Below are 26,372 nucleotides of genomic sequence, written 5' to 3'. Positions count from 1 at the left end.
GAACAGAACATGTAATTGCTAGTTGTTATTCTTGTCACTACTATAAACTTTATAATATCTTCTAAAAGATTCCCAAGCGATTATCAAACTAAAATGGCTTTAATTTAGTATATCATGTACCAACTTGGAAATGTTGACATTATGCTCTAAATGTGTACATATAATGAGATAAATTTTCCCATATATTTTTTTCATCTTCATTCTTTCTAGTATGGTTTATCTATTGCCTTGAGAGTATCCAAACAACATTGAATTCTCACATTTTACACACCCTATTAATATCAACAAAGCAGTGACATATAAATGTGTGATTCAAGCAACAAAACCTAAGGAACATGTTAAAATGGCGTGGAAAGATCGAAAGTCCTAAAATTCTCCACAAATAATTTGTGCATGTGTCGCAAGCACATTACAAAGGATTGAAGGAAAGGTCGATACATTAAGGTGAGTGGCCCTATAGAACTTCATGAATTTCAAACATACACAGAGGTCTTGATTCAAATAGCAACATGGAATTTTTATGTTGTAAATTTAACGGATGGATAATAATTTGGAAAGAAATGGAGTTACTATACTATCAATAACGAAGTACTAGGTTCAATCATGTTTTATCGCTAAGAATGCTAAGAATATCAAGATTTAATGTTGCCAAGACAAATATGTTTTGCATTTGAATACTATCTATATGGATAATCTAGACATTGTTTGTAGGTCTCTTGGTTGGAAAATTATTTTTCTTTTAATGGGGAACAAACTTTTATGATGTTTGTGTACAAGAAAGAAAGTCAACCTTAAGAAGAATGTTCAGTCAAAGCTAAGAAGAGTAATTATGCAAAAATAAAGAAGAAAGAAGGAAATCAAGACATAACCTATATAAATGATGAAGTTGTATGTGAGATAATTATAAATCTTAAAAATACTCGAAGAATCTAAAGAACTTTGAGAAGAGGCTAAAGACAATCGATTACTCAAAAGAAACAAAGTGAAAATAAAATAAAAAATTAAAAAATCCTCAAAATGTCAAGTCATCCCAACGCCCACACTACTAAAAGAGTCAACAATCAAAATAACATGACAAATTCCAACACTTCCCATTTTATAATGTTTCATGCCCTCCATAGTCTAAATATATTGAGTGTAATTTGTATTAAAGAGTTTAAGGAACTATGCAGATTATCCTTTGTAAATATATTTTGAATAACGAGATTCTACCTTAAGTTTGATTTTGACATTATATTATTATGGAATTGATTAATCATATTATGGTTTATTACGTTCACCTCTTCTCTATTTCAATGAATTTGGATTAAATTTGTTATTTTAACTTCATAATAGCGGTGCTCATTTTGCATACCAGCACACTACACCTTCACCAATAACTAAAAAAGAAATGCATATAAAAAACAATAGACATAATAAAAGGTGTAAGTATAAGCATGCATATTCTTTAAGGATTAGAATAGAATGAGATATAATGGCTATTAATTTTTTATCCCTATGAAGAGAAGAAAAGGACATGTTAAAGTCACCAGTTTTGCATCTCTATTTTTAAATATCAACACACTCATGTAACTTGGACAATGTTAAATCAATAACCCAAAGTTTCACAATGAGACTCACGTTCTCATGTGTGAAGGTGGGGTAATTGTTAAAACATTTAGTTTCAAATGCCACTTTTATATTTATTGTCATTTCTCTAAATGATTATTGAAATTAATTAATTATCAATTATGAAATTCATTTGTGCATGTATATTTTGGATAAAAAACTTAAACATGAGATAAAAATATAATAATAATTCACGAATATTTAAAAAGATAAAAAAGACACGAAAACTCTCTTTGCTTGAAAGAATGCAAGCTTCACTTTCCAAAGTCATAAAGTAAAGCATAAAGAGTCCAAATATTGCTCCAGACACTAGCTTGAGATAAGAAAAGTAAATTTGCCAAGACTTTTTTAAAGAATAGTGTTATAACAAACTATAGCTCTCATAATTGATGAGGAGGAAATCGCTAAAATATTCTAATCAAAATTAGACCTGTAAATCACCTCGAATCCCATGATGTAAAAGGGGCTTTATATAAGATGAATAATAGGGATACTCTTGGTTTAGGCAAGGTACATTTTTAAAAAGCCTCCAACAAGATCATTAAATCCACTACATTCAAGATTTTTAAGACACTTAGGTATCAAGGAAATGTAAAGATCAATCCATTACAAGATACTTTCAAGTGCTAACACTTTAAAGCAATTGGTGGTTGTTGAATATTTCTTGAAGGATGTTGTTCACGGTAATCCAAAAAAGCATAACTTTCATTGACATGTAAAAACAAAATAAACAAAAAAATCAAATATAGGTATAATGTATACAATCTAATATAATTAGAAAGGGAGCATAGTTAAATATATAACCAGCCAAATAAATACTTCTTATCAAGCCTGCCTTTGTAAAATCTCAAGATAATATGCAATCTAATTCATTTTCATTATGGTATGCTTTGTTTCCTTTGACCTTTAATATATCTAAGAATCTTTATAGATCCTATAAAACATTATAACAGTTTTATAACAATATCATAAACTTAAGGTTCCTAGTTACATATTAATGTGTCAAGATATCAAATTGATAAGTTATGTTAGCAAGAAAAACACTACATTTTGTATATTATTACACACCAAATGATCATGATTTTTTTACCTTTTCCATATGCATTCCAAATTAATAATAATTAATTAGGTGCATGGGTGGAGCAATAATTTGTTAATGCAATTAGGATATTTATTGACGCCCTAATAAATCTTAATCAATAACACTCTTCAGAAGGTGATTATTTATAAACTTTAGTGATAAATAGACACCTTATTTCTTGGCATTGCAAACGCTTATGGTTGAAAGATTACTTCTTGATTGGAATAATATTTTCAATGTCTATAATGTGTGGACCCATTTTTCAAATATGTTGCATCCATACCTCAAAGCTTGTTCACTCTCAATAGCATTGGGGCAGTTGTAGTTTTGATATTTAAAAACTAAAGCCTTGAAAAAATTGTTGCACTTGGTTTTTGGTTCTACATGCCCCATCTAGCAGCGTTGTGGTTCCAAACTTTCATTTTGACACGAACAATTTTGCACTCAGTTTAGTTGTGAATATTAGCTAGAATTATATCTATTACTTTAACTGTAGAGAAATCGAGTGTGTTCATGCTACCTACCATTGTTTATCATATTGCATTTAATGTTATAGAGCAAGTAATTATATTTTCAACTTGGAAACCTTACTCAATAGGTTCCAAGACACAAGCATTGCATTAAATTTAACTATAGTAACTAAAGAGGGGAGAGGATAATGAAGCTATGATGATGATGGGAGGCTCCAAACATGAACAAGAATAGGTTCTTATTAATTTTTATTATTTTGTCAATTTTATTTTTTGAATAAATTGATTTTTCATTTCTGTCAATTTAATTTTTATTTTCTGACAACATCACTACAACCAAAAATGTTTGCAATTTTCAATCATTGAAACAATAAGTATTTCTACCTATTTACCCAAAGCTCTACGATAGCGGAATGAAATGGCAAGGAACAAGGTTTTTAGAACTGAAGAGAGACCTTCCAAAATTGGGGGATGCCTTAGGCACCCCCTCGTATGTGTTTTATTATTCATGAATCATAATTTACCGGAAACACATTGTAACTTAAATTTCATGGCAAGTCCACACATGGCAATGTTGGTCCAAGACAATTTCAAGGAGCTTGATTGGTCATCTTATATAACATTTTAGGATTTGTCTAGTCTCCAAATAATATCATTTTTTTGTTTTGTTTTGTTTTTTATTTTTGTTTTGTCATGTTCTTTTAATGATAGTAGTGATTCCATTTTGCATTAAACTGGAAATCCATTATGGTAGAGATGTCCCATGTAAACATACAAAAAAAAATATAACATTTGTAATAAACAATAATAATAATACTAAACTAAATATTTTATTACAAACACAAATGAAAATACAAAAAAATATAACATTTATAATAAACATATTACTATGCCAAATATTTTACTTTATAAATACAAACACAAACAATGAAAATATCTTTATAAAAGAAAAAAAAAATTAATCCGTAGAAATGATTAATTCCAAGTTCTATAAAATTTGCAATTAGGCTAGATGCATCTTAAATAATAGAAATATTACAAATATTAACGCACAAGAAATTCCATCACTCTTGACGCTTGATAAGTGCATAAGAAGGATCTCCACTACTCGTATTCTCAGTGGGATGGAAGCGACCTATAGGGAGTTTCTTGACGCTTGATAAGTGCATGAGAAGGATCTCCACTACTCGTATTCTCAGTGGGATGGAAGCGACCTATAGGGAGTTTCTTGACGCTTGATAAGTGCATGAGAAGGATCTCCACTACTCGTATTCTCAGTGGGATGGAAGCGACCTATAGGGAGTTTATATTCACGTGTTCTCTTTTCACTGACTAAAATCCTATTTCACGTTTTCTCAGTGGAATCGAAGCGACCTATACGTAGTTCATATTCACGTGTTCTCTTTTCACTGACTAAAATCCTATTTCAGGTTTTGTCAACATGTGACGTCAGGGATTTCTCTTTTCACTGACTAAAATCCTATTTCAGGTTTTGTCAACATGTGACGTCAGGGATTTTGCATTTGAACAAATGTTTTGTATTGCAATGTGCCAAAAGCATCTAAAAAACCCGTAACATAATATTACGTGAATTTTACTCGTTTACTGGAGGACCTACATATAGAAGAAACTTTAAGAAGCTTATATGGTACACCTAAGTGTTGAGTATCCACCCTATCAAAAGGGGTGCACCATTGAATTGCGATTAAGCATGCGACTGCCTGGCACAACTTAACGCGCATGAAGACTTAACAGCCCCCTTTGCAAGCCAGGCTGACCACTTTTTTGAAGAAACGCAGGGTGGTAGGGGCTATAACATAACCCCATTTTCACCAACCCGATTGAATTCAAGTGGAAAACCTCCATATAGAAATTGCACAGCTGAATTCAATAGGACATTCTTATCATATATCTTGTTCTCAAGTTCTCATTACATGCAGGCTCTTCCATCTTCTGAATCCCAACGTCCCAAAAAAAATGCAAGGAATGCCTAGCCTTCCCCGGTTGGAGCAGGGGACATCCCCAGGACGCCCCCTTAGAGACAAGGGACATCCTCAAGGCATCCCCCCATTCCGAAAACATAAAAAATGTAGGGGATGTGTTGTCAACTGTGAAAGCTTTCTACCTCACATTTCGTAACTCAAATACACACTAAGAAATAAATTTGAATTAACGAGCCAGAATAATCATTTGCCAACAAATACTATCTGAGAGCAATCCAGAATCATTGTTAGAAGAACACAACAGTCACCATTTTGCGATTTAAGAGAGAAAAAATAAATCGAAGGGATAAGCTTAATGACTTCAACAATAACAGAATGCTGATAATACCAAAAGGCATAATATTACACATCCTAAATTCTAAGAGACGCCATTAAAAACAACAATTAATCCCCCCAGAGCTCAGACAGTGCCTATGAATACGCGTTCAAGAGATCCAGCGTGTAGAAATTTCGTTTACCCCAGCAGAATCATCACCTTCCCCTCATTTTCCACTTTCCAGTTATTTATTAAAACTCTTTGATTAGCACAATCTCACTTTTGCATTCTTGGCAATCAAAAAATATACTGAGGAAGCTGGAGAGGAAATGGAGCCACCCGAACACTGAATTCTGGTCCATGAGGCTTGGTTAGCCTTCACCATCAAAATTTATATCAGAACATGATATATTCCAAAGTGTAAATACAGAAAACAGATGAAGTTCGTATCAATTACATACCTTCCCGGAACAAATGTAAAATCACCTTCAATTGAGCCAGAAGAAGTTGGCAGAGGACTGCAGCTCTGATATACAAATACGTCACCGCCCTCTTTCAGATATGGATACTGATCAGCACCAAGTCAAAGTTAGAAATATCAACCAAACATGAAATCTCAACTAAAATATCAAAACTAGCTTTTCAGAATGCTACCTTGCCAATAACAGCATCACCGTGAAAATCACTTATGATAGTATCATTTGCTCGAATTATCCAATGTCTTCTAGCTAGTTGGCATGAACTTAACATTATCCCCTCAGAAATTTTTTCTTGATGTAAAAGGCACATGCGGATTGAATAGCAAAAATAATATTCGTCACCGTTCTCCAGTAAATTGGTATACTCTGGCACAAACACTGCAGAAGCACGTACCTGGAAATGCACAAAATATTAACAAAATGGCTGGGGGACGGAAAAATGATAAGCAGCATGTAAACCCAACTATATTTCTCTAACACAACAGCTTTATCCCATTCCAACATATTAACCAGCTTACTTTCAGACCATATTTCTAATAAATGATGAGTTATAGTCTCACTTAATAACTGTCATATACCCCCAATGTTGGAGCACTGGAATTTCTGTTCTCAAATACCTCTACCATATTTTCTTATGTTCATGAATAATGCCAATGGATACTGTACAGACAAAGTTCAAAATCAGCTTTAAAGTACTTAGTTGCAAGACGCTGGCTAACAGTGACCTAGATGTGAGCTATACAACTTGAAAAAATACCACTGGTACCAGAAAAGCGAGTGATGGTTTTGGTTCAATGTTCAAGGCTACTGCAGTGGAGGATGTTGTTATTTAGATATTAGTATGGTATTGTTGTAGCCGCTACAACATCCAACCAAAATTTTGGCCTAACACGAAATTTTTAGGTCCCCCTCTGCTTCTCTAGGTCTCGTGGGTTGCGCCTATGACTTTGAATCGGTGAAATCTTGCATTGACATGGTAGTTACCAAACCCTATTGATGCTTGTGATTTTGTGATGCATATGACATTTGCCCCTACTGCATTAGGGTTTTAAGGGATTCATTGCTTTATGATGTATTAAGAGTCTCATACGACTTTGAAGTTTTATCCTTCTATGATATGCATTGTAATGAGGCAAAGGAATCTTGTCTTAATGATTGTGGCTTCATTTTATTCGCGTTAGGGTTTGTGAAGCACTACTTTACACGTGTACCATTGAAATCCTAATTATCGTGATAAGAGTCCCAGTCATGTTTTACTCCACAACCCCTGTGGTGCATTTTTATAATAATTTTATGGCACCTGCATTCAAATACATCATCTTGTTAGGCATCTCATGGCATGTCAGAGTCACCTGCAACCAACAATTCCATCAGTGTTGTCAAGTTCTGTAAAGACGGGGTTTTGTGAAAACCAATGTTCCACCAAGACTCCGGGATGGGGAGACGCGGGTGTGGGGAGATGCACAAGGGGGACGTGTGGGAGTACCCTCAAATTTTACGGAAATTTAAGGGGGACGGGGGGGCGTCGGGGTATATATATATATATATATATATATATAATTCATATTCAATAATGAAAGCATAAATACAATGATACATACATAATTAATTAAATAATGAAATACAATGATCCATACTCATCATCCTTACTAATACATACATGATTCATCCATAGATCACAAGATTCAATAATGAAATACTCCCATCCATATTCATTATTCATTGTTCACCATTCTAGAATCTACATTGATTTAAAAACTAAATTCATCATTCATCATTCTAGATTCTAAATTGATTTAAAATTAGAATTCATCATTCATCATTCTAGAATCTAATTAGTACTAAGCAAAATAGACTATAATAGATACTGAAATCTGAATACTGGAATAGTAAATTGATATAACTAAAACTCAAAAACAGTGGAGTGATGAGTCTAAAAGTCACTCTAAATTACAAAGAGGGCTTGGTGCTCTTGATTAAATACTAATTCCATACCCTTGTACATGACAAAATGCAATGGAAACATTGCAATCCATCAAATCTTGAATTCCTGAAAAACTGTTAAGTCTGCTGGATTTTGAGTGAGATCTAAAATTCTACTTTCTCCATATGAAATCCAATGAGGTCGGAACCACTCTCAGTCACTTTTACTTTAAGAATTTAACATTACCATGAATTGCATAGCATTGGTAGGGAAATATGGTCAAATACTAGGTTTTCCCTGTCATAAATCATTATTTAAAAGCAAATTTAAAAGGGGACGCATAGCCCATATTGAGGGGAGACGCCCAGGAGTCCCCCTTTTGGGGAGTCGCGTCCCCCACACTGGGGAAACATCCCCCCTACGTCTCCCCAAAAGGGGGACGTGCGGAAACGTTTCCCCAGACGTCCCGCCATCCCGGGTGCGTGGGGTGCGAGGGGTGCGCGCACCCAACCCTGGAAGACGCATCCCCGTGGAACACTGGTGCAAACTTTTCTTGTAGTTACAACAAACTTTTCACACTTTCTCATTTATTGTGCTTTTAATGACCTTTACGCTTTATTTTGTAAAAACTTGCCTTGTATTACATAGCTCTACTAACACATTTTATTATTGCACCTACAGGGTGACCAATGAGGAATGTCCCGAATTACACCATGCAATTCTCAATGTCAAAAATGATAGAAAGGCAATATAAATAATGCAAAGGCCCTATACATCTCTAGTAGCATGTATAGACTTCACAACTATGCCATCATATATATTGGGAACAATGGGGGACAATATATATAAATAGCACTGTTAGAATTTGGATCAATGTTGCACAAAGCGGGGCGAAGTGCAAGCGTTTTTTGGAAGCGGAAGCGTCATTTTCCAAAAATCTAGGAAGCGAAGCATCCGCGAAAGCGTCCGCTATATATATTTTTATATATTTTTTTGCATTTATACTCAAAACAAACATCCCAAATAGCAAATTAATTGAAGACATGAAAACATGCATATTTTTGCATAAATCAAGATAGATATGGCATCCATGATTCCATTGTAGTTACGAGTATGTACAACAATCATCTATATTCTAGCTATTACAAACATACATCAAATTTTTAAGCATATTATAAAACATAAAACATAGAGCATATTATGATTTATCTAGCAAGTGAGCAACTGTCAACATTTGTCATGTCCAAAATTCAAATAATAATGTTTACAAAATATGTCACTTGGTCACCGCCAAGACAAAAAAGGTTCAAAATTCAAATTCACAAGCCTACAAGTCTAATGAGTAATCTATGACAAAAAGCAGTAGACTGTGAATATATCTACTAATCTCTCCTCCTTCCACCACGAACAGAACGTGTCGGCGGGCGGGGACCTCCATGTGGTGGCAATGAAGAAGATGGTGCCGGTGGAAGTTGTGGAAGTGGCACTGAAACTAATGAAGAAAAACCCCCTGCTGTTGGTGTTCAACCATGGAACCTAGGAACCAAGGGACCAGATGGGGGTGGGGGTGGCATATCAACACGATCATCATCATCCTGGAATCGCTCAAAAAATTCATGCAAAAAAAACACTAGTTAACAAAAAAATTAAAAACATGAATTAGAGAAATGCTTTATAAGGAAAAATTGGAAAATTCATACCACAATGGACATACCTGGATAAGAGCATCCTCTAATTGCTCTAATCGCAACACTCCATCCTCCAAATTGGGCTCCTCTAGATTCTTGTCCCAAATCAACAGGGCTTTATTAGACTTTGCATCTTCACAGTAATGGGACAACAATCGCAAGTTGTAATGAACATATACCAAGCTCTCTGCCCGGTCTAAACTCAACCTGTTCCTTTTAACACTGTGGATGAAAGAATAAGAACTCCAACACCTCTCTGCAAAAGAAGTGTTTACCACCTGTGATAGCACCCGCAATGCCAAAGCCTGTAGAAGTGGAGTACCCCCTCCATGCATGTTCCACCACTCGAGAGAAGAAAAAGTCTCTCGATCTTTAATTGCATGCATGCTCCCAAATGGACCAGTGTTAAGCGTATAGTTGCTCACCTGTCTCCGTACCAATGCAACCTCCTCCTCATCAGGGATTAATTTACTCAATGCAGCCATATATTTTCTGTGAACCTCTTGATCTTGGTGTGGTTTTCTCCTGCTTCCCCCCCAGGTGTTGGTGTTGAAAGCCATGATGGATGATAGTATTTAGGTGTCAAAACATATGCTAATGCATGCAATGGAACATTTAGCATTTCCCATCGGTTTTGCACCTCTACACGAATATAATTGTACAAGGTGGTATCTCTAGGCTCAACAATGTCTTTAATCTGCCCCAACATGCTATCCATTTGCTCATACACCTCCCCAATTACTGGTCGATCTGAATCTGCAAACTTGATCATGTAATAAATTGGTTTGGTGAATTGCAAAACATATTTAGCCTGTGACCAAAAGTAACTGTCAAGAACAGTGTCCTTGACTGCATTAGCACCATCTATGTCAGTGTTAATTTCATCCCATGTTTCAACACACACCGATTAGTTAAAGCTTGTCTCACCTTCACTAGCCGCCTAAAGGTGAGGTAATAACTAGCAAATCTTGTCTTTGCAATTTTAAGCAACTGCAACTTGGAGTAAGTGCCATAGAAGTAGTTTACCCTTGTATGCCCTGTGATGAATTTAATGAGCTGCTTCCCTCTCCTGTAAAGCTTAGTAATCGACCCACATTCTTTGTGCTTCACAATATCATGCATCAAAAGGTTCAATGTGTGAACCAGGCACCCAGACCAAAAGATGTGTGGATGAGTACGCTCAATAATTTTTCCTGCTGCCTTACAATTTGCTGCATTATCTATGATCGCTTGTGTTATCACTCAAGAAAAATTTTTAAATTTTTCACATCAGTTCGATTGTTTGTCAAAGGGTTGGTGTCAATTTTGGGTCTAGTCTTTTCATCTGTTTTTAGAGTCTAAATAGTTTGAATAGGAGTCTTGTTAAGAGTATTGTTGGTATGTATAAAGCGGTCAATCCTCTGTCTTAGTCTATTATTGGTCTCACATCTCACATGGATATCATATGTCCAAACTCGTTTCAAAGCTGAAATTGTCTAAGTGATTTCGCAGCACATAAATCCTTTCTATCAGTTTCGCAGCGCAGCATGTTTTAAGTGATTTCGTAGCGCATAATTTATATTTTGCACTGGCTACGCTACGAAATCGGGGATTTGTCCTAATCCATAGCCAATCTTACACAGCTGTCATATCCCTCAAAATCCATTATCAGTCATCATCTTATACCCTTTGCCTGTCAATTCGACCGCTTATCCTTATCATCAGGTCATTAGGTGTCGTCGTAAGTTCAGATTGCAAGTTTCAAAAGAAGATATAGAATCTCGAAGCCTCAAAGTTCATGTAGCTGTGAGTTCATGCTCACACGTTGGTGGTGCAGAGATTGGGCTGCGACAGCTGGAGTGGGATATTATGTCATTTGGGCTGCAAAAGCAGAGAAGGTTATGTGATATTCAAGTTACAGGTCCGTTAGATATGTTGGCATGAGAGCAGGTCGCGATGGTGTGGATTATGGTGTTTCCTTTGATGTCGAAAGTGGTGTCCAAGTCGTTTGGGAGAATTCAAAACTTCTGATGAACAAATCCTTGCTCTGTATTTATTTCCAGTGGATGGGCATGAGCTAATTGAGCTCCAGAATGGAGCGGAGTATTGCATATTCGAATCTACAAGCGCCTATTACGAGGCCTATGTTCATGCCCTCAAGGTTTTAAGAGAGCCGGAAATGGAGAATCTTCAGTTCAACGAACAGCTCGTATATCTTAAAGCCAGTGTACAGGATGTTGAATATAATGTTGATTGGCGTGAGGTTTGTAAGAATCAGTGTGATTCTGTTGAGGAAAGCCCGGAACTCATATTATCTAGTCAGAGATATCAAAATGTAGCAGAGTTTGAATTAGTATGGTGGAACAGAGGAAACAGTGCAAAGAGAAAGGTCTCTATTTGGCGTCCTATTCTTCCATTTGGATGCTTTTATGTCGGTGATATTGCAGTTCCAGGATATGAGCCTCCGAATATGGTTCTGGTGCTTCGTGATCTCATTGATGGGTCAACTCCAATGAATAGTCGCCAGTTCCTTGTTGACAATTTTAATAGAAGTCCAAGCAAGCAGGTCTTCCTTATTTCTACTCGCGCTGGTGGGCTAGGACTAAATCTCATTAGCGCAAATCGAGTGATTATATTTGATCCAAACTGGAACCCTGCAATGGACTTGCAAGCACAGGACCGGTCATTCCGTTATGGGCAGAAACGACATGTTACAGTATTTCGCTTTCTTGCTGCAGGGTCCCTGGAGGAACTTGTTTATAGCCGCCAGATATATAAACAACAGCTTTTCAACATTGTTGTTTCTGGAAACCTTGAAAAACGCTACTTTGATGGTGTGCAGGATTCGAAAGAATTTAAGGGGGAACTTTTGGCATCAACAATCTTTTTCGTGACCTCTCTGACAAGATATTCACTAGTGAAATTGTTGAACTTCATGAGAAAAGATTGCAGAGCTTTGGACACCGTGATGCTGCTGGAAAAGGTCAAACAGCAGTCAGAGCTATGCCTATGGATCAACCAGTGCACATCTTGGAGAAAGCCTCTAGCTAAATTAAATCATTTGGCAGCCGATGCAACAAATGTCAAATCTGCAATCACGGAAAGAATCTCACAACTGTCTCTCAAAGGATTTGTGGGAGACACAACAAAAGCGCATGCAAGGGCAAGCATGGTGGCAGGTGAAGCAGTTAGCAACATACGAACTGTAGCTGCCTTCAATGCAGAGGACAAAGTCCTCAATCTCTTTGACCAAGAGCTGAAGTTACCTCAAACCCAAAGCCTGAAACGTGGCCAGCTCTCTGGTTTTCTATTTGGAATCTCGCAGCTCTCACTATATGGATCTCAAGGCTTAATACTGTGGTATGGTGCAAGACTAGTTCAAAATGGAACCTCAACATTCTCCAAAGTGATCAAAGTCTTTGTAGTTCTTGTAATCACAGCAAATTCTGTTGCTGAAACACTAAGCCTTGCACCAGATTTCATCAAAGGTGGAGAAGCAGTCAGTTCTATTTTTGCAATTCTTGACCGTGGAACAAAAACATGAAAACCTTATGCTGAATGATACATGTACTCGTGGAAAGGATCACCCTGTTTCTAATCATGCAGAGAGTCAGTCTGAGTTGAGTATGGAAATCAGTTCTCAAGATCCTGAAAGTTCACCTGCTATAGATTCCCGTCAATCACCACATCATATGCTTTCCAAGGAGTCTTACATGAGTGCACAGCCATCTGTAATGGATGCTTCAAGAGATTATCGTGCACCTTTTAAGGATGTTCCAGCAGTTAGTGGACAAGATCCCATGGGGGATTGGACTCATATGCGAGGGCTTCATTCTATACCAACAGAAGGATCAAGGCATTATTATTCACCTTCTGTGGATGGTCCAGTGCTCAGTAAGTCACCCTACATGGATGTTGTGGGAGGCTCTAAGAGTTCTTTAACAGAGGAGACAAGGTCACTTCAACCATCTCTTGATCGCTTTCAAAGAGATTCAGTATTTTTAAGAGAAACTTCAGGAGAGAGTCATCAACCTATGGTTGATGTGAGGTCACGTGCTCTTGGAAAAACTCCTATTGAAGGTGGACATGACATTTATGCAGATGAGAGACATTACTTCTCTAGTTCAGGAGTTGCTAACAGTTCATATAGCTTGGATGCAAATGAAAATTATCGTAAGAGTTCTTTGTATGGTTCTAGCTTACAGCCTTATGGCAGTGGTGCCCAATACCGTATGTTAAGTGAGGAAGCTGAGGGAAAAGGTAATTTTCCTGTTAAGGATAACCTTCCGGATTATATGCACCAATCTTATGCACTTAACCCCAGACAGTCATGGGATGGTGGTGTATCTGGTCAGAGGTTTAGTAATGCAGATGTAGAGAGAGGAGAAATATCTGTTGCAAGCAAATCTTTTCAAAACAATTAAGGGAGTAAGGTGCTTAAGCCATGAACACTGGCGATCATTTAGCTATGAAAGGAAGACTGTGTTTTTGAAACTACACAGCAATTTCGTAGCACGCTACGAAACTGCTGTAGGTGATGATTTTAACGCAGACAGACAGTTTTGTATTATGAGCGGGAATTTTGAAAGAGAAACACCAAAAGGGTATGCGAGACATCAGCTGGAGCAGCAATAGCCAATCAGATCAAGACAGGTGGATGCTTTAAAGGCTTCAATATTCAAATCCAATTTTGGATTTTTGTCATAAAGTCCCTTTATCACCGTTCAAGATACATCAAACGAGTTGCCTGTAAGAAACTTTTTGCTTGCACACATGTCCACAGACAAAGCTTACAGCGCATCAAAAACGTGGCAGTCTACCACATTTTGGGTAATTAAAGGCTGAAGACATGTTTCTGTGCATTCGAGTACTTTGGAGAAAACCGAAGCCGAGAAACCAGAGACATCTCCTAATACTTCTGAGCAGTTAAAAGATTCAGCATCCAAGGTAAACGTGGGGCATTAAACATCTATCTCAGCTATCTCAGCCAAACTCCAGATGTCAAAGAACGAAGAGAAGCCATCATGAATATAATATAGAGTTAGAGTCATAGTAGATTTAGAACTCTTAAAAACTACAGTCAGCACTTTGTTGCATTTATTAGTTAGTTAAATGTTGATAGGTGTCATTAGAGGTAGTGATCGAATTCCCCTCATGCTGGAGGAGGAATCTCGATCAATTAGAATAAGAATTCTATATATAGCTGAAACAGCAATGTAATAGAGGTTGGAAAATTTTATAACAGAGGACTGTTTTGGCTTATGTAAAGACAGAATTCAGTAATATAAGTTGGTTGTTTTTCTTCTCAGGATTCATGAGGGATTTTCATGTTTAGAATGTATGATTTTATTCTTCCTTAATGTCTTTTACAGTTGCATATATGTATAATCACTCAGAATTCACTGATTGTGCTCTGACTTCCTGTATGCATGTATGAACTGTGGTTTTATATGAGTTGTGTTCTGAACATCTAAATGCTAAATGCCCTGACTTCTATGTAAAGGCAGTATCATTATTTACTGAAGTATGATTGACTCCATAGGCCCAATGGAAGTTAATTTAATATTTGTCCAACCTTCATATTTGTCAATGTTATTCCACAAGAGTTAGCCATCTTATTATTAGTCAAAATCAATAACCCTTTGAGAGAGCCCTCTCAGGCTAGGGAGGCTAAGCCTTAGTCAAAAGATTGGTTTGAAACAGTGACTTGAAGTCTTCCTGGTTTGCAGCCTTCCAGGGCTTGATTTTGAGATAACAACTTGAACCACATTATTCAGACCAACATCTTTGATTGATTTCAATAGGAGATCTGCAATGTTTTGTGCAGATGCGGTGATGGAGGAGGAGTCATGACATGTAATAAATACTGCACCACTAGAAGAAACACCAAGAACAATTATCAAAAGTTGGTTTCTAATATTTGTCCACCTATCTGATACAATGGATACCCCAGAATCTACCCACTCATTTGTAAAACGTGTCAAAGCTCTTTGAACCTTAGCTTTTTCTCTTTCTAATAACACTGTTCTAGCCTTCTCATAGTTGGGGGCCTTGTATCCTTTTGGGGCTTCATTGATGGCCTTTACCATTTCATCCCAATTGGGAGAGCGAAGCACATTGAAATGGTACACCGCAAGCACAAAGAAAACAGACTATCTTTCCATCCACATCATCCCTCCCGGCAACATTAAGAAAATCCCCTATTGTTCTTCTACCTCCAGAGCTTGCAGAAGTACCATGAGGAGATGAGCAGCTACCAAATTTAGAGGTTGCACTTGATTCAGAATGAGTTCTTTGTTTCTTGTTTTTTTGTTGTGCAGCCATCTCTATTTGGATGTATTTTCTTCTTTCTTCAGCTGAAATGTTTGGGCAAATTTGTACCCCCACAGGACCCTTTTTTCATCACTATCCATCACCCCACAAAGATGCCTCCTCAAACGGGTATATGAACCACAATATGGTTTTCCTTCATGACAACCATGAGGGCACACAAATTTGTAAGATCCACCACCCTTTTCCCCATCAAGTTTGGTCACATAGTTCCACAAGGGCGTTGATGTAGCTTTCCCATCTTGTGTTTCAGTGTCCTCTTCAGGTTCATCCCCTTCCTCTTCAAACCCTTCCTCCTCATCATACATTGGGTTACTCATATTGGGACCACTGTCCTCTTGTGTTTCATCCCTTCTATTTCTATTCCCCCTTGCCATCATTAAAACCAAGAGTGGAATGATACATAGAAACCAAAAGAACACCATCTTGGAATATGGATATAGGTGGTGGACAACCTGTAAGTAAAGGAGCAAGTAGAAACAATGGGAAAGAGTAGGAGAGGGAGGAGAAAAATACAAAAAAATTGTCAAAAAAATAAGGGAGTTTGGGGTTTGAACTTACCTCTTTAGCTCTTGTAGATGAAGTCCTCCAAGCTCTTGCTCCAAGCTCCTCCTCCTTCTCCTAGCTCCTCCTCCTTCACTCCTCCAAGCTCTCCTCTCTTCTCCTCTCCTTTCCTCTCTTCTCTTCTCCTCTCTTCTCTTCTCCAACACTCATAAACTCAAAGTGAGAAAATGAGGAATGAATGGGGGCTTTATTCTTTTCATTCCTCACCTTAATCTCACTCTAACCTCACCCTAACCCACCCTCTTTATGTTAAGTTAACATAAATTAAAAAAAAAGATTCAAAAAAAATTTGTTTTTTTGCCTTGCGCGCGGCCTCCTTTCCGAAGCGTACGCTTCCTCCTCCGAAGCGCCACGCTTCTGAGGCCCGAAACGTCGTACGAAACGCGCTTCGGAGGCCTGGAAGCGGCGCTTTCGTACTGCGCTTCCAAAATTCTAGGAAGCGGCGCTTCCGAATTCGGAAGCGCCGCTTCGGGCCACGCTTCCTAGGCGCTTCCGTACGGGACGCGCTTCGAGGCTTGGATCCGCCCAGGGGGGGGGGGGGGGGGGCGCTTCGTGCAACATTGATTTGGATAATACGCTCCCCTAACACACTTATAGATGTATACATGAAAATACTATATTGAAAAGGCGCGATCATATTGCAAGGGGCATTAAAATATGTGCTATGGCAACACTTGAAGAAAGTAGCATCATGCCACAAGGATTATAAAGAATACAACAAGCGCCCACATGGAGAATACTCTATTGGATATGTGATGAAAAGGAATTGAAATGTCGGGGGCTAGCCATAACTTAAGGACCAATTCGATGCGCACAGGTGAAGCAAGCAACCAAGTACACATTCACTACTGATCTGAAAATATGATCTTAGATTACTTTGAAGGTATTACAGACTCGTGTCCATGGATTTGCCTATATTACTTAGTGCAACGGATCGATAAGATTGCGAATAATATAAACAATTGAGCAGTTAGAGAAACATAATAGACAAACACACATAAACACAGCAAGTGTAATCTGGAGTTCACCCAAAACTCTTGGGCTATGTCTCCTGGTCCAACCTTCAGTGGTGACCACTCTATTATGTCTTCAAGAGCAGAGTTTTACAAAATGTGAGCTTAAATTGAGTCTCAACACACAGATACAAACAGTAGGAGTTGCTTGAATCCCTCAAGCCTCTCTGAGTACACAGACTCGTTCTCTCACTCTCTGTCTCTGTCTTTGCTCTGTCTCAGCACTGCTTCCTCTCTGTCTCTATCAGTTTGTGGCTTTAAAGCCAATCGGCATTGTCTGTTCGTTTCCCCTTCTCAAGCTCTCTGACTCTCGGCCTCTATCCGTTCGAATCCCCTTCTGAGCGTTAGCAATCATGGCATAACGTCTTCAGGGAAGGTGGCCACCTATTCTGCAACAGAAGGGACCATCGAGCCTTTGAAATCCCCAAAAATAGTGTTTTCTGTTTACACAAAGAAACACTGTAAAACACAAGAAAAATCTGCCAAATCACTGTTCATCGGACTTCAAATATTATGAATTCCGCCCTATCGGGTCTGCCCTTTAAATCGCTATCGCATATCCATCGTTGATCTGCATGATCTTGATCCAACGATTGAGATTAATTTTCGGCGGCAAAGGCGTACATAGATTACCTGCCCGAAAAGGCGGTTTTCTCATGCCACGTGTCGGCCAGTGGATGGGATCGGATGGAGCCCATCCAATACCACTTACCGCCTAAGGTCTGCCCGAAATCCACTCATTACGGAACTCAAAATATATATATCGGCATGTATAAACCCTTTCGGGTCCAGATTCATTGCTTTATTCACATTTCCTTTGTTTTTCATTTATTTGGCAGAAATGCGAAATACACAGAAAAGTGTCGTTTTCCGGATCAAAAATATATCAAATATCATTTATAACTCTATCGAGTATAGCCCCAAGGGTTAGCTCAAATGGTTGAGTTCCCGTTGATAGTACTCTCCCGGTTTGAGAGGTCACGGGATCAAACCTCCTCGGGGTCAGGTCTGAAACGGCCGAACGGCAGTTCCCTTCAGGGAGTTGCCCCGCTTCTCTACGTGGATGTAGCGGCCCACCTCTGGTGCTCTTCTTCAGTCTGGTGTCCATCAATTCCCACAAACTTGACCAAAACTTCCCAACAAATCGGGAATCTCGATCAAATACAATGGAAGTGGGTAACCCAAAATGAACCCATACATGCTGAAAGAACAACTTCGCTGTTTGTTCAATTGTAATCTGCTTGTTACAAGGTATTAAAATACACATTTTGCTGAACCTGTCCACAAAAACATATAAATAATCATGACCTTTTCTAGATTTTGGCAATTCCCCAACAAATTCCATGGAAACACTTTCCCAAGGACGAGAAGGAACTCGAAGTGGAGTGTACAAGCCTAATTTTCTATTACTGGGCTTGCTTTTAGCACACATGGTACACCCTTTAATATATCTAGAAACTGTTTCATGCATTCTTGGCCAATAGCAGAACCTTTGCAGTTGTGCCACTGTTTTACTTACACCAAAATGACTTGATATAAGAGAGGTATGTGCTTCCTGAATTATGTTAACTCTTTCAGTTTGTGGAATGCATAACTTTCCCAAATGATACAAGAGTTGGTCCTTAACATAATAATCCAATTCTTCTACTTGTTTGCCATGACTTAAAGTTGCATATACATCTTTAAAATCTATATCTTGAGCATATTGTTCAATGTAGCTTTCATGCATTACTGAGTTATGCTTAAGTATAGTAGATGCATTTATGATTGGTCTGGACAACATATCTGCAACTTTATTGTGTATGCCCTTCTTATATCTAATGACTAGATGAAACTGCTGTAGAAAACCCATCCACCTATAGTGTCTTGATTGCTGCAATTTAGTTTGTGAGTGCAAATATTGAAGTGGTTGATGGTCTATATGGATGATTGTTTCTTTGCCCATTAAGTAATGTTTCCACTTTTTCACACTCTGTACTAATGCATACAATTCTTTATCATATGTGGGATAATTAACTACTGCAGAATTAAATGTCTCAGAATGATAACATATGGGTTTACCGTGTTGCATCAACACTGCTCCCATGGCATAGTCACTAGCATCTGTTTCAATCTCAAATGGTCTTTGAAGATCTGGCAATGCTAGTACTGGTGTTGTACTAATTTTTTCTTTCAAGGTGTCGAAGGCTTTCTTCTGTTTGCCTCCCCACTGAAACACCTTGTTCAATCCTGTCAAAGCATGTAAGGGAGTTGCAATCAAGGAAAAGTTAGCAATAAACTTTCTCCAATATTGTGTTGCTCCTAGGAAACTCCTAACTTCCGTAGCAGATTTGGGTTTAGGCCAATTCACAATGACTTCGACCTTAGAGGGATCTATCTTCAATTCACCCCCCCTACAATATGACCCAAATAATTTAAAGATGTTTTGCCGAATTCACATTTTGACAATTTCACAGAGATTTTCTCTTTTCAAAACATCTAAAGTCTGTTTTACATGCTTCAAATGTTCTTCCCATGCTTTACTGAAAACAAGAATGCCATCTAAATATACAATTACGAAATCATCAATAAAAGGCCTGAGCACATCATTCATAACTCTCATGAAAGTGGCAAGGGCATTAGTTAAGCCAAAAGGCATAACTAGCCATTCATACAGCCCTTGGTTTGTTTTGAAAGCAGTCTTCCATGCATCTTGTTCTGCTACTCTAACCTGATGATAGCCACTACGCAAGTCCAACTTGGAAAAGTAAACTGCCTCTTTCAGTTAATCTAATAGATCATCAATGCAAGGAAGAGGATAACGATTCTTGATCGTTATTTTATTTAGTGCTCTGTAATCAATGCACATCCTCCATGAACCATCTTTCTTTCTCACCAACACGATTGGAGATCCGCATGGTGATGTGCTTGGTGTTATGAACCCTTTCTCGAGCAGCTCCTGTACCTGCTTCTTGATCTTTGCATTCTCTAAAGCAGATAACCTGTACATTCCGATGTTAGGCAATGGAGCATCTTGCTGCAGATGAATATCATGTACTATTTCCCTTTTGGGTGGCAGACCTTTAGGTTCTTAAAATAGGATATCATATTCTGAAACAACTTTTTCTAAATCAGCTTTCTGTTTAGCATCACAGCCCTCAAATAGATTGGTTTTATCAGTGTTCTTTTCCTTTACAACCATTAGTAAAAATTGCTTGCATGAATTTACAAAATTTTTCATCTGCCCTGAGTTTATGAAAGTATAATTATTTTTGAGTTGATGAGCTCTTACAATATATTCTATTCCATCTTTTGTGAGTTGACACTTATTTTCAGTTCTATAGAAAATGGCTTTTCTATCATACAAGTAAGGACTTCCTAAAACAATACCACATATATCCAAGGGAACTATATCTAACTCAACCTCATCGACAAATGTTGACCCAAATGCAAACCTAATTTTACATTGTCTAGTCACTTGTAGCTTTGCTTTATCACATACCCAACCTAATGGATATGGCTTCTTGTGAGGTGTTGTTAGTAATCCCAACTTCTTTAGAATTGCTTCAGAAATCAAGTTTATTTGTGAACCACTATCAAATAAAGTATCAATCTTTTGGTGCTTGGAAATAACTCTAATATGAAAAAGCTCATGTCTTTTCCTCTCATTTTCTTCATTATCAATAGATTGTGCAGAATATACATTAGATGCTTCAGAATTTTTACCTTTTATACCTGTAGCTGGGACTATTGTTTCATCACTTGAGTCTGACCCCAAATCTTTCTGAATAGCAGCAATAGTCTTCTTCTTCTTGCCATCGAACTTCTTGGGTTTCAGCTCCAGATGCAAAGACCAGCAATGTGCATCATCATGTCCATCCTTCTTGCAGTGAATGCATGAAGGTTTGTCTTTTTGTACAGCGTTTGCCTTCCTCTCTTTCCATCTCAGCTTCTTCTTTTCCTTGTTCTTGCTTGCAGAGGGTTTTGATGATCCCCCAATCTCTGGGTTCACATTCTTGCCTCTAGCCTCTAGATGTGTAGCATGAGCGGATACCTCATCTATGCTAGTGGGGTTAAACATGAGAATGGTGTGCCTCAAATAGCTATGCAAACCACCTATATACTTCAACAAAGTTTCAGGTGAGTCTAGAGAAATGACTACAATTAAAGCTTTTTCTCTAAATTCCTGGGTATAGCTTTGTACACTTTGCCCCTTTAATTGGCAAAGAGTTTGCCAACTCATCATTGCTCGCTGCATATAAGCTAGTGTATAGAATTGTTTTTTAATGGTAGAAACAAATTCACTCCAGGTTGAAAGAATTTTACCATGCTTCTTCAAATCAGCGTGTGTCCTGCCCTCCCACCACACCAGGGCAGTTCCTCTAAGGCGAAGGCTAGCCAGCTGAATCTTACTCCTTTCTGACTCGATGTTTTGCACCCTGCAATACACATCAATCTGTCTAATCCAATTATCTAGCTTTTCTGCATTTAATTCTCCATCATAGATTGGCAAATCAAAATTTACATCTAATTTAATCAAAGATGTTTTCTTCTTTTTCTTTTCAGGGCTAGAAGGAGGAGTTGATGAAGGAGGCTCTTCCCCTTTCCCTTTGCCTTCTGAATGGGCAAATAGAAGAGGTTCCTCTACTCCTTTGCCTTATTCGGGTGTTGAGGTGCTTCCACCTCGATCTTTCTTAAATTCCCAATACATTTCTTCCACCATGGCTCTCATGGTCATGAAACTGTCCATGAACTAAGAGTCTAATTCCAATGGGACTTCTTCGGCCATTCTCCTATGAGCGTAGACTCTTCCAATTTCTGGATTAGCCTCAACAAGCTCTCCTTCTCCTAGTTTGAGCTTTGACCTAGTTAGCATTCAACAATCCAGCACAAGCTTGTCTAACCGTAGCAAACCAAAAGCTCTGATACCACTTGATCTGAAAATATGATCTTAGATTACTTTTAAGATATTACAGACTCATGTGCATGGATTTGCCTATATTACTTAGTGCAACGGATCGATAAGATTGAGAATAATATAGACAATTGAGCAGTTAGAGAAACATAATAGACAAACACACATAAACACAGCAAGTTTAATCTAGAGTTCACCCAAAACTCTTGGGCTACGTCTCCTGGTCCAGCCTTCAGTGATGACCTCTCTATTATGTCTTCAAGAGCAGAGTTTTACAAAATGTGAGCTCAAATTGAGTCTCAACACACAGATACAAACAGTAGGAGTTGCTTGAATCTCTCAAGCCTCTCTAAGTACACAGACTCGTTCTCTCACTCTCTGTCTCTGTCTTTGCTCTGTCTCGGCACTGCTTCCTCTCTGTCTCTATCAGTCTACGGCTTTAAAGCCAATCGGTATTGTCTGTTCGTTTCCCCTTCTCGGGCTCTTTGACTCCCGGCCTCTGTTCGTTCGAATCCCCTTCTGAGCGTTAGCAATCATGGCATAACATCTTCAGGGAAGGTGGCCACCTGTTCTGCAATGGAAGGGACCATCAGGCCTTTGAAATCCCCAAAAATAGTGTTTTCTGTTTACACAGAGAAACACTGTAAAACACGGGAAAAATCCGCCAAATCATTGTTCATCGGACTTCAAATATTATGAATTCCGCCCTATATTCCATCGTGTCCGCCCTTTAAATCGCTATCGCATATCCACCATTGATCTGCGTGATCCTGATCCAACGACTAAGATTCATTTCAGGTGGCAAAGGCATACGTAGATTACCCGCCCAAAAAGGCGGTTTTCTCATGCCACGTGTCGGCTAGTGGATGGGATCGGGCGGAGCCCGTCCAATACCACTTACTGCCTAAGGCAGTGTTGCACGAAGCGCCCCCCCCCCCCCCCACGGTTCCAAGCCCCGAAGCGCGTCCCGTACGGAAGCACCTAGGAAGCTTGGCCGGAAGCGGTGCGGCTTCGGCGTTTTTAGCCGCTTCCTGGAAATTTGGCAGCGCTGTACGGAAGCGCCGAAGCGCGCTTCGTACAGTGCTTCGGGCGTCGGAAGCGTGGCGCTTCGGAGGAGGAAGCGTACGCTTCCAGAAAAGCTTCCGGAAAAGCGTTTAGAAAATCGTTTTTTTTCAATTTTTTTTTTTATTTTAGGTGAGTTTGCTTGTTGGGGGTGGGTCCACCTTGGGTTAGGGTGACGAATGAAGGCAAAAAAAAATATAAATATAGCAGATGCTCCCTCATGGTAATGTTAAATTCTTAAAGTAAAAGTGACATTCTCCTTTATTTTTCATTTTCATCCTTTTACTTAAATTTTTAACATTACCATGAAATGACTCAGGATGTTTGAGAGTGGTTCCAGCCTCATTGGACTTCATATGGAGAAAATAGAATTTCATATCCTATTCAAAATTCAGCAGACTTAACAGTTTTCAGGAATTCAGGATCAATGGGATTGTGGCATTTCATTAGATTATATCAAGTATGAAGGTATGCGATTAGCATTTAATCAAGAGCACCAAGCCCTATATGTACCCTAGTGTTGGTGGTGTTAATTGTTGAACTCCTTTGTCACGCGGCACGCCCTTAGCAAAAAATTACCTTTCAATCAAGTCAAAATCATCGATCAAACATGTTAAGCTTTTTCTACCATATTTTAAGTCTTGAATTAGGTAGTTTGATCAAAATTGGGCAATGTTGACTAATATCCCTAGACAATTGAGGTAGAGGCAAAGGCTAGACAAGAGGAGAAGAATCTAGATTCTAGATCATTAATGTACAATGGATGTTATATCTATCTTGATTTATGCAAAAATATGCATGTTTTCATGTCTTCTACAATTAATTTGGTATTTGGGATGTTTGTTTTGAGTATAAATGCAAAAAAATATAAAATATATATATATAGCAGACGCTTCCACGGACGCTTCGCTTCCTAGATTTTTGGAAAATGACGCTTCAGCGTCCCCACTTCCAAAAAACGCTTCCGCTTCGCTTCCGCTTCGTGCAACATTGGCCTAAGGCCCACCCGAAATCCGCTCATTACAAAACTCAAAATATATATATCAGCATGTATAAACCCTCTCGGGTCCAGATTCATTGCTTTATTGGCATTTCCTTTGTTTTTCATTTATTTGGCGGAAATGCGAAATACACAGAAAAGTGTCGTTTTCCGGATCTCAAAATATATCAAATATCATTTATAACTCTATCGGGTCCAGCTATCGTAAGCCATAATTATATCGGCCCCGCTCCTTTGTATTCTGCCGATGCGATATCGCGAGTTAACCTGGGCCATCGATCTGCGCGCTTGATCGACGGTCCTCGTTGACTTGCGCTGATCACTAACGCAACTATTATATGGCCACCTCCGATAACCTCCGCATGTTACCGCTGATTGCGATATGGCGATCGGATCTAGACTGTTGATCGGCTAGATCCGACAGCCCCTATACAAAGTTGTTTTGACCTCTGATAGGCTCTATTTCCGCTGTTTCCTTGTGTTTTTCACTCCCGATAGTGTAATCCGCATTTTTAAAGGTTCTTCTTATGCGATAGTTTTGAATGTTTGAAGACTTAGAGGGTGTTTAGGATCTATTTTGGATCAACTGCAATGGAAGTCAAGGTAAAATCAACGTTGTATTATCGTCAAGACGACCAAGCACAGGGAAAATGTTGAAGATGATACACAGGGGTTGCTTTGGGTTCGCCATTTACTTTTGCAACGATCCTGGAGGATAAACTTGAGTTAGTTCGCACCTCCAAATTGTGACTTAGGTCGGGTCACACTTACAAATTGTGACTTGAATTGGGTTGCACCTCCAAACTGTGACCTTTGAACGCAAAATTGCATATGCAGTAGTCAGTTGGGTAGATGCTTAAAGTTGTGACTAGCCTTGTCACAAGAGGATGCTTGAAGTTGTGACAAGCCTCATCACAGGAGAATGCAGCCTTCCTTCTCCGGTGGACCTGCAATCCCTCAAGTTCGCAAATCGCATCTTTAAGGCACAGTCGAATTATCACTAAGTTTTGACTCTACGATTTGCGACCCTATTATGAGTCATGACAATCGCACCCAATAAAGGGTGACCTCTCACATATCAACATCACGCCTTGTCTTTTGTTGTCGGTTCACCTACCCTTGCCTTCGAATATTTATATATACAGCAGCCCTTGATCTCACTCATAAAAGTCTGCATTCAGTATTGTGTGTCAATCACATCTATGGCAAACATTGGTGGAATATTGCCTCAAATTAACGTGAAGAGTATTGTCAAGGTTCAAATGAATGTGTTGAGTGTATCCAATTGTATGACCTATGAGCAGTGCAGGTGTTGACTGGCCATTTTAGTGCTTATCACTTGCAAGTCACATAATAGAGTTTGGATTGGCGTGGAGCAAGTTTGATTGCAACGATGACATCCACACCCAAGAATTTTGAACACAATGAGGGAGATGTTGTAACGCTAGTTGCAAAGGAAGAAATAACACACTTAACAAGGACATCATATGTTATGAGCCATAGTAGAGTCAAAAGAATATAATTATAGTGGAATACAAGCATTGTGGTTTGATCCCTCTATTGGGTTGATATCTTCACAAAATTCATATCAAGGATGGCATTATTTATGGCTCAAGCTTCGAAGGCCCAACCCATAGATAAGTTGTGATATATTTATCCCTTCTCATTGTTGGTCGCATGCCCAACTCTCATCTGCTGGCGAGATCAGAAGTGCGAATTGCGACCAAGAGAAGGTCGAAATTCACATACACAACCTCCAGCAACTATTTCCCAAGTGTGCTACCTGCTCTCTAGAATGGAAATTGCGACCTGCGACTTGCCTTTGAAGACCAAGTTTACGACTTGGTCATACCCACACTATTTAACTCGCCCATCACATGTTTATTCCATAGCAATGCAGTGAAGAAATGCAACCTGCTCTATTGGGGGGAAGTGTGATCGACTTCAAATTCAAAAATGTGACTTGTAGTGCACATGAAAATTGTGACCTGCATAATGCCATATGAATTCTAAGAACCAAC

General features: G+C 38.6%; 1 protein-coding gene across 1 annotated transcript in view; it reads right to left on the bottom strand.

The window, feature by feature from the left end:
• Positions 1–5,304: 5,304 nt before the first annotated feature.
• SKIP16 (SKP1/ASK-interacting protein 16) overlaps positions 5,305–26,372 on the bottom strand; it is a 239,993-nt gene continuing 218,925 nt past the window's right edge. Inside the window, exons 3-5 of the mRNA XM_089438654.1 lie at positions 6,073–6,291; positions 5,880–5,986; positions 5,305–5,794 (exon numbers count right to left, since the gene is read on the bottom strand). Coding sequence (XP_089294780.1) covers positions 5,716–5,794; positions 5,880–5,986; positions 6,073–6,291 — 405 coding nt within the window. The 3' untranslated portion in view covers positions 5,305–5,715. The remainder of the gene's footprint in view (positions 5,795–5,879; positions 5,987–6,072; positions 6,292–26,372) is intronic.

The sequence above is a fragment of the Pinus tabuliformis genome, chromosome 9 (assembly GCF_031772625.1).
Source record: "Pinus tabuliformis cultivar Carrire ecotype Pingquan chromosome 9, CPIR1, whole genome shotgun sequence".
Classification (NCBI taxonomy): Eukaryota; Viridiplantae; Streptophyta; class Pinopsida; order Pinales; family Pinaceae; genus Pinus; species Pinus tabuliformis.
The sequence above is the reverse complement of the archived record's forward strand: the minus strand, read 5'-3'. Positions and strand labels throughout refer to the sequence as shown.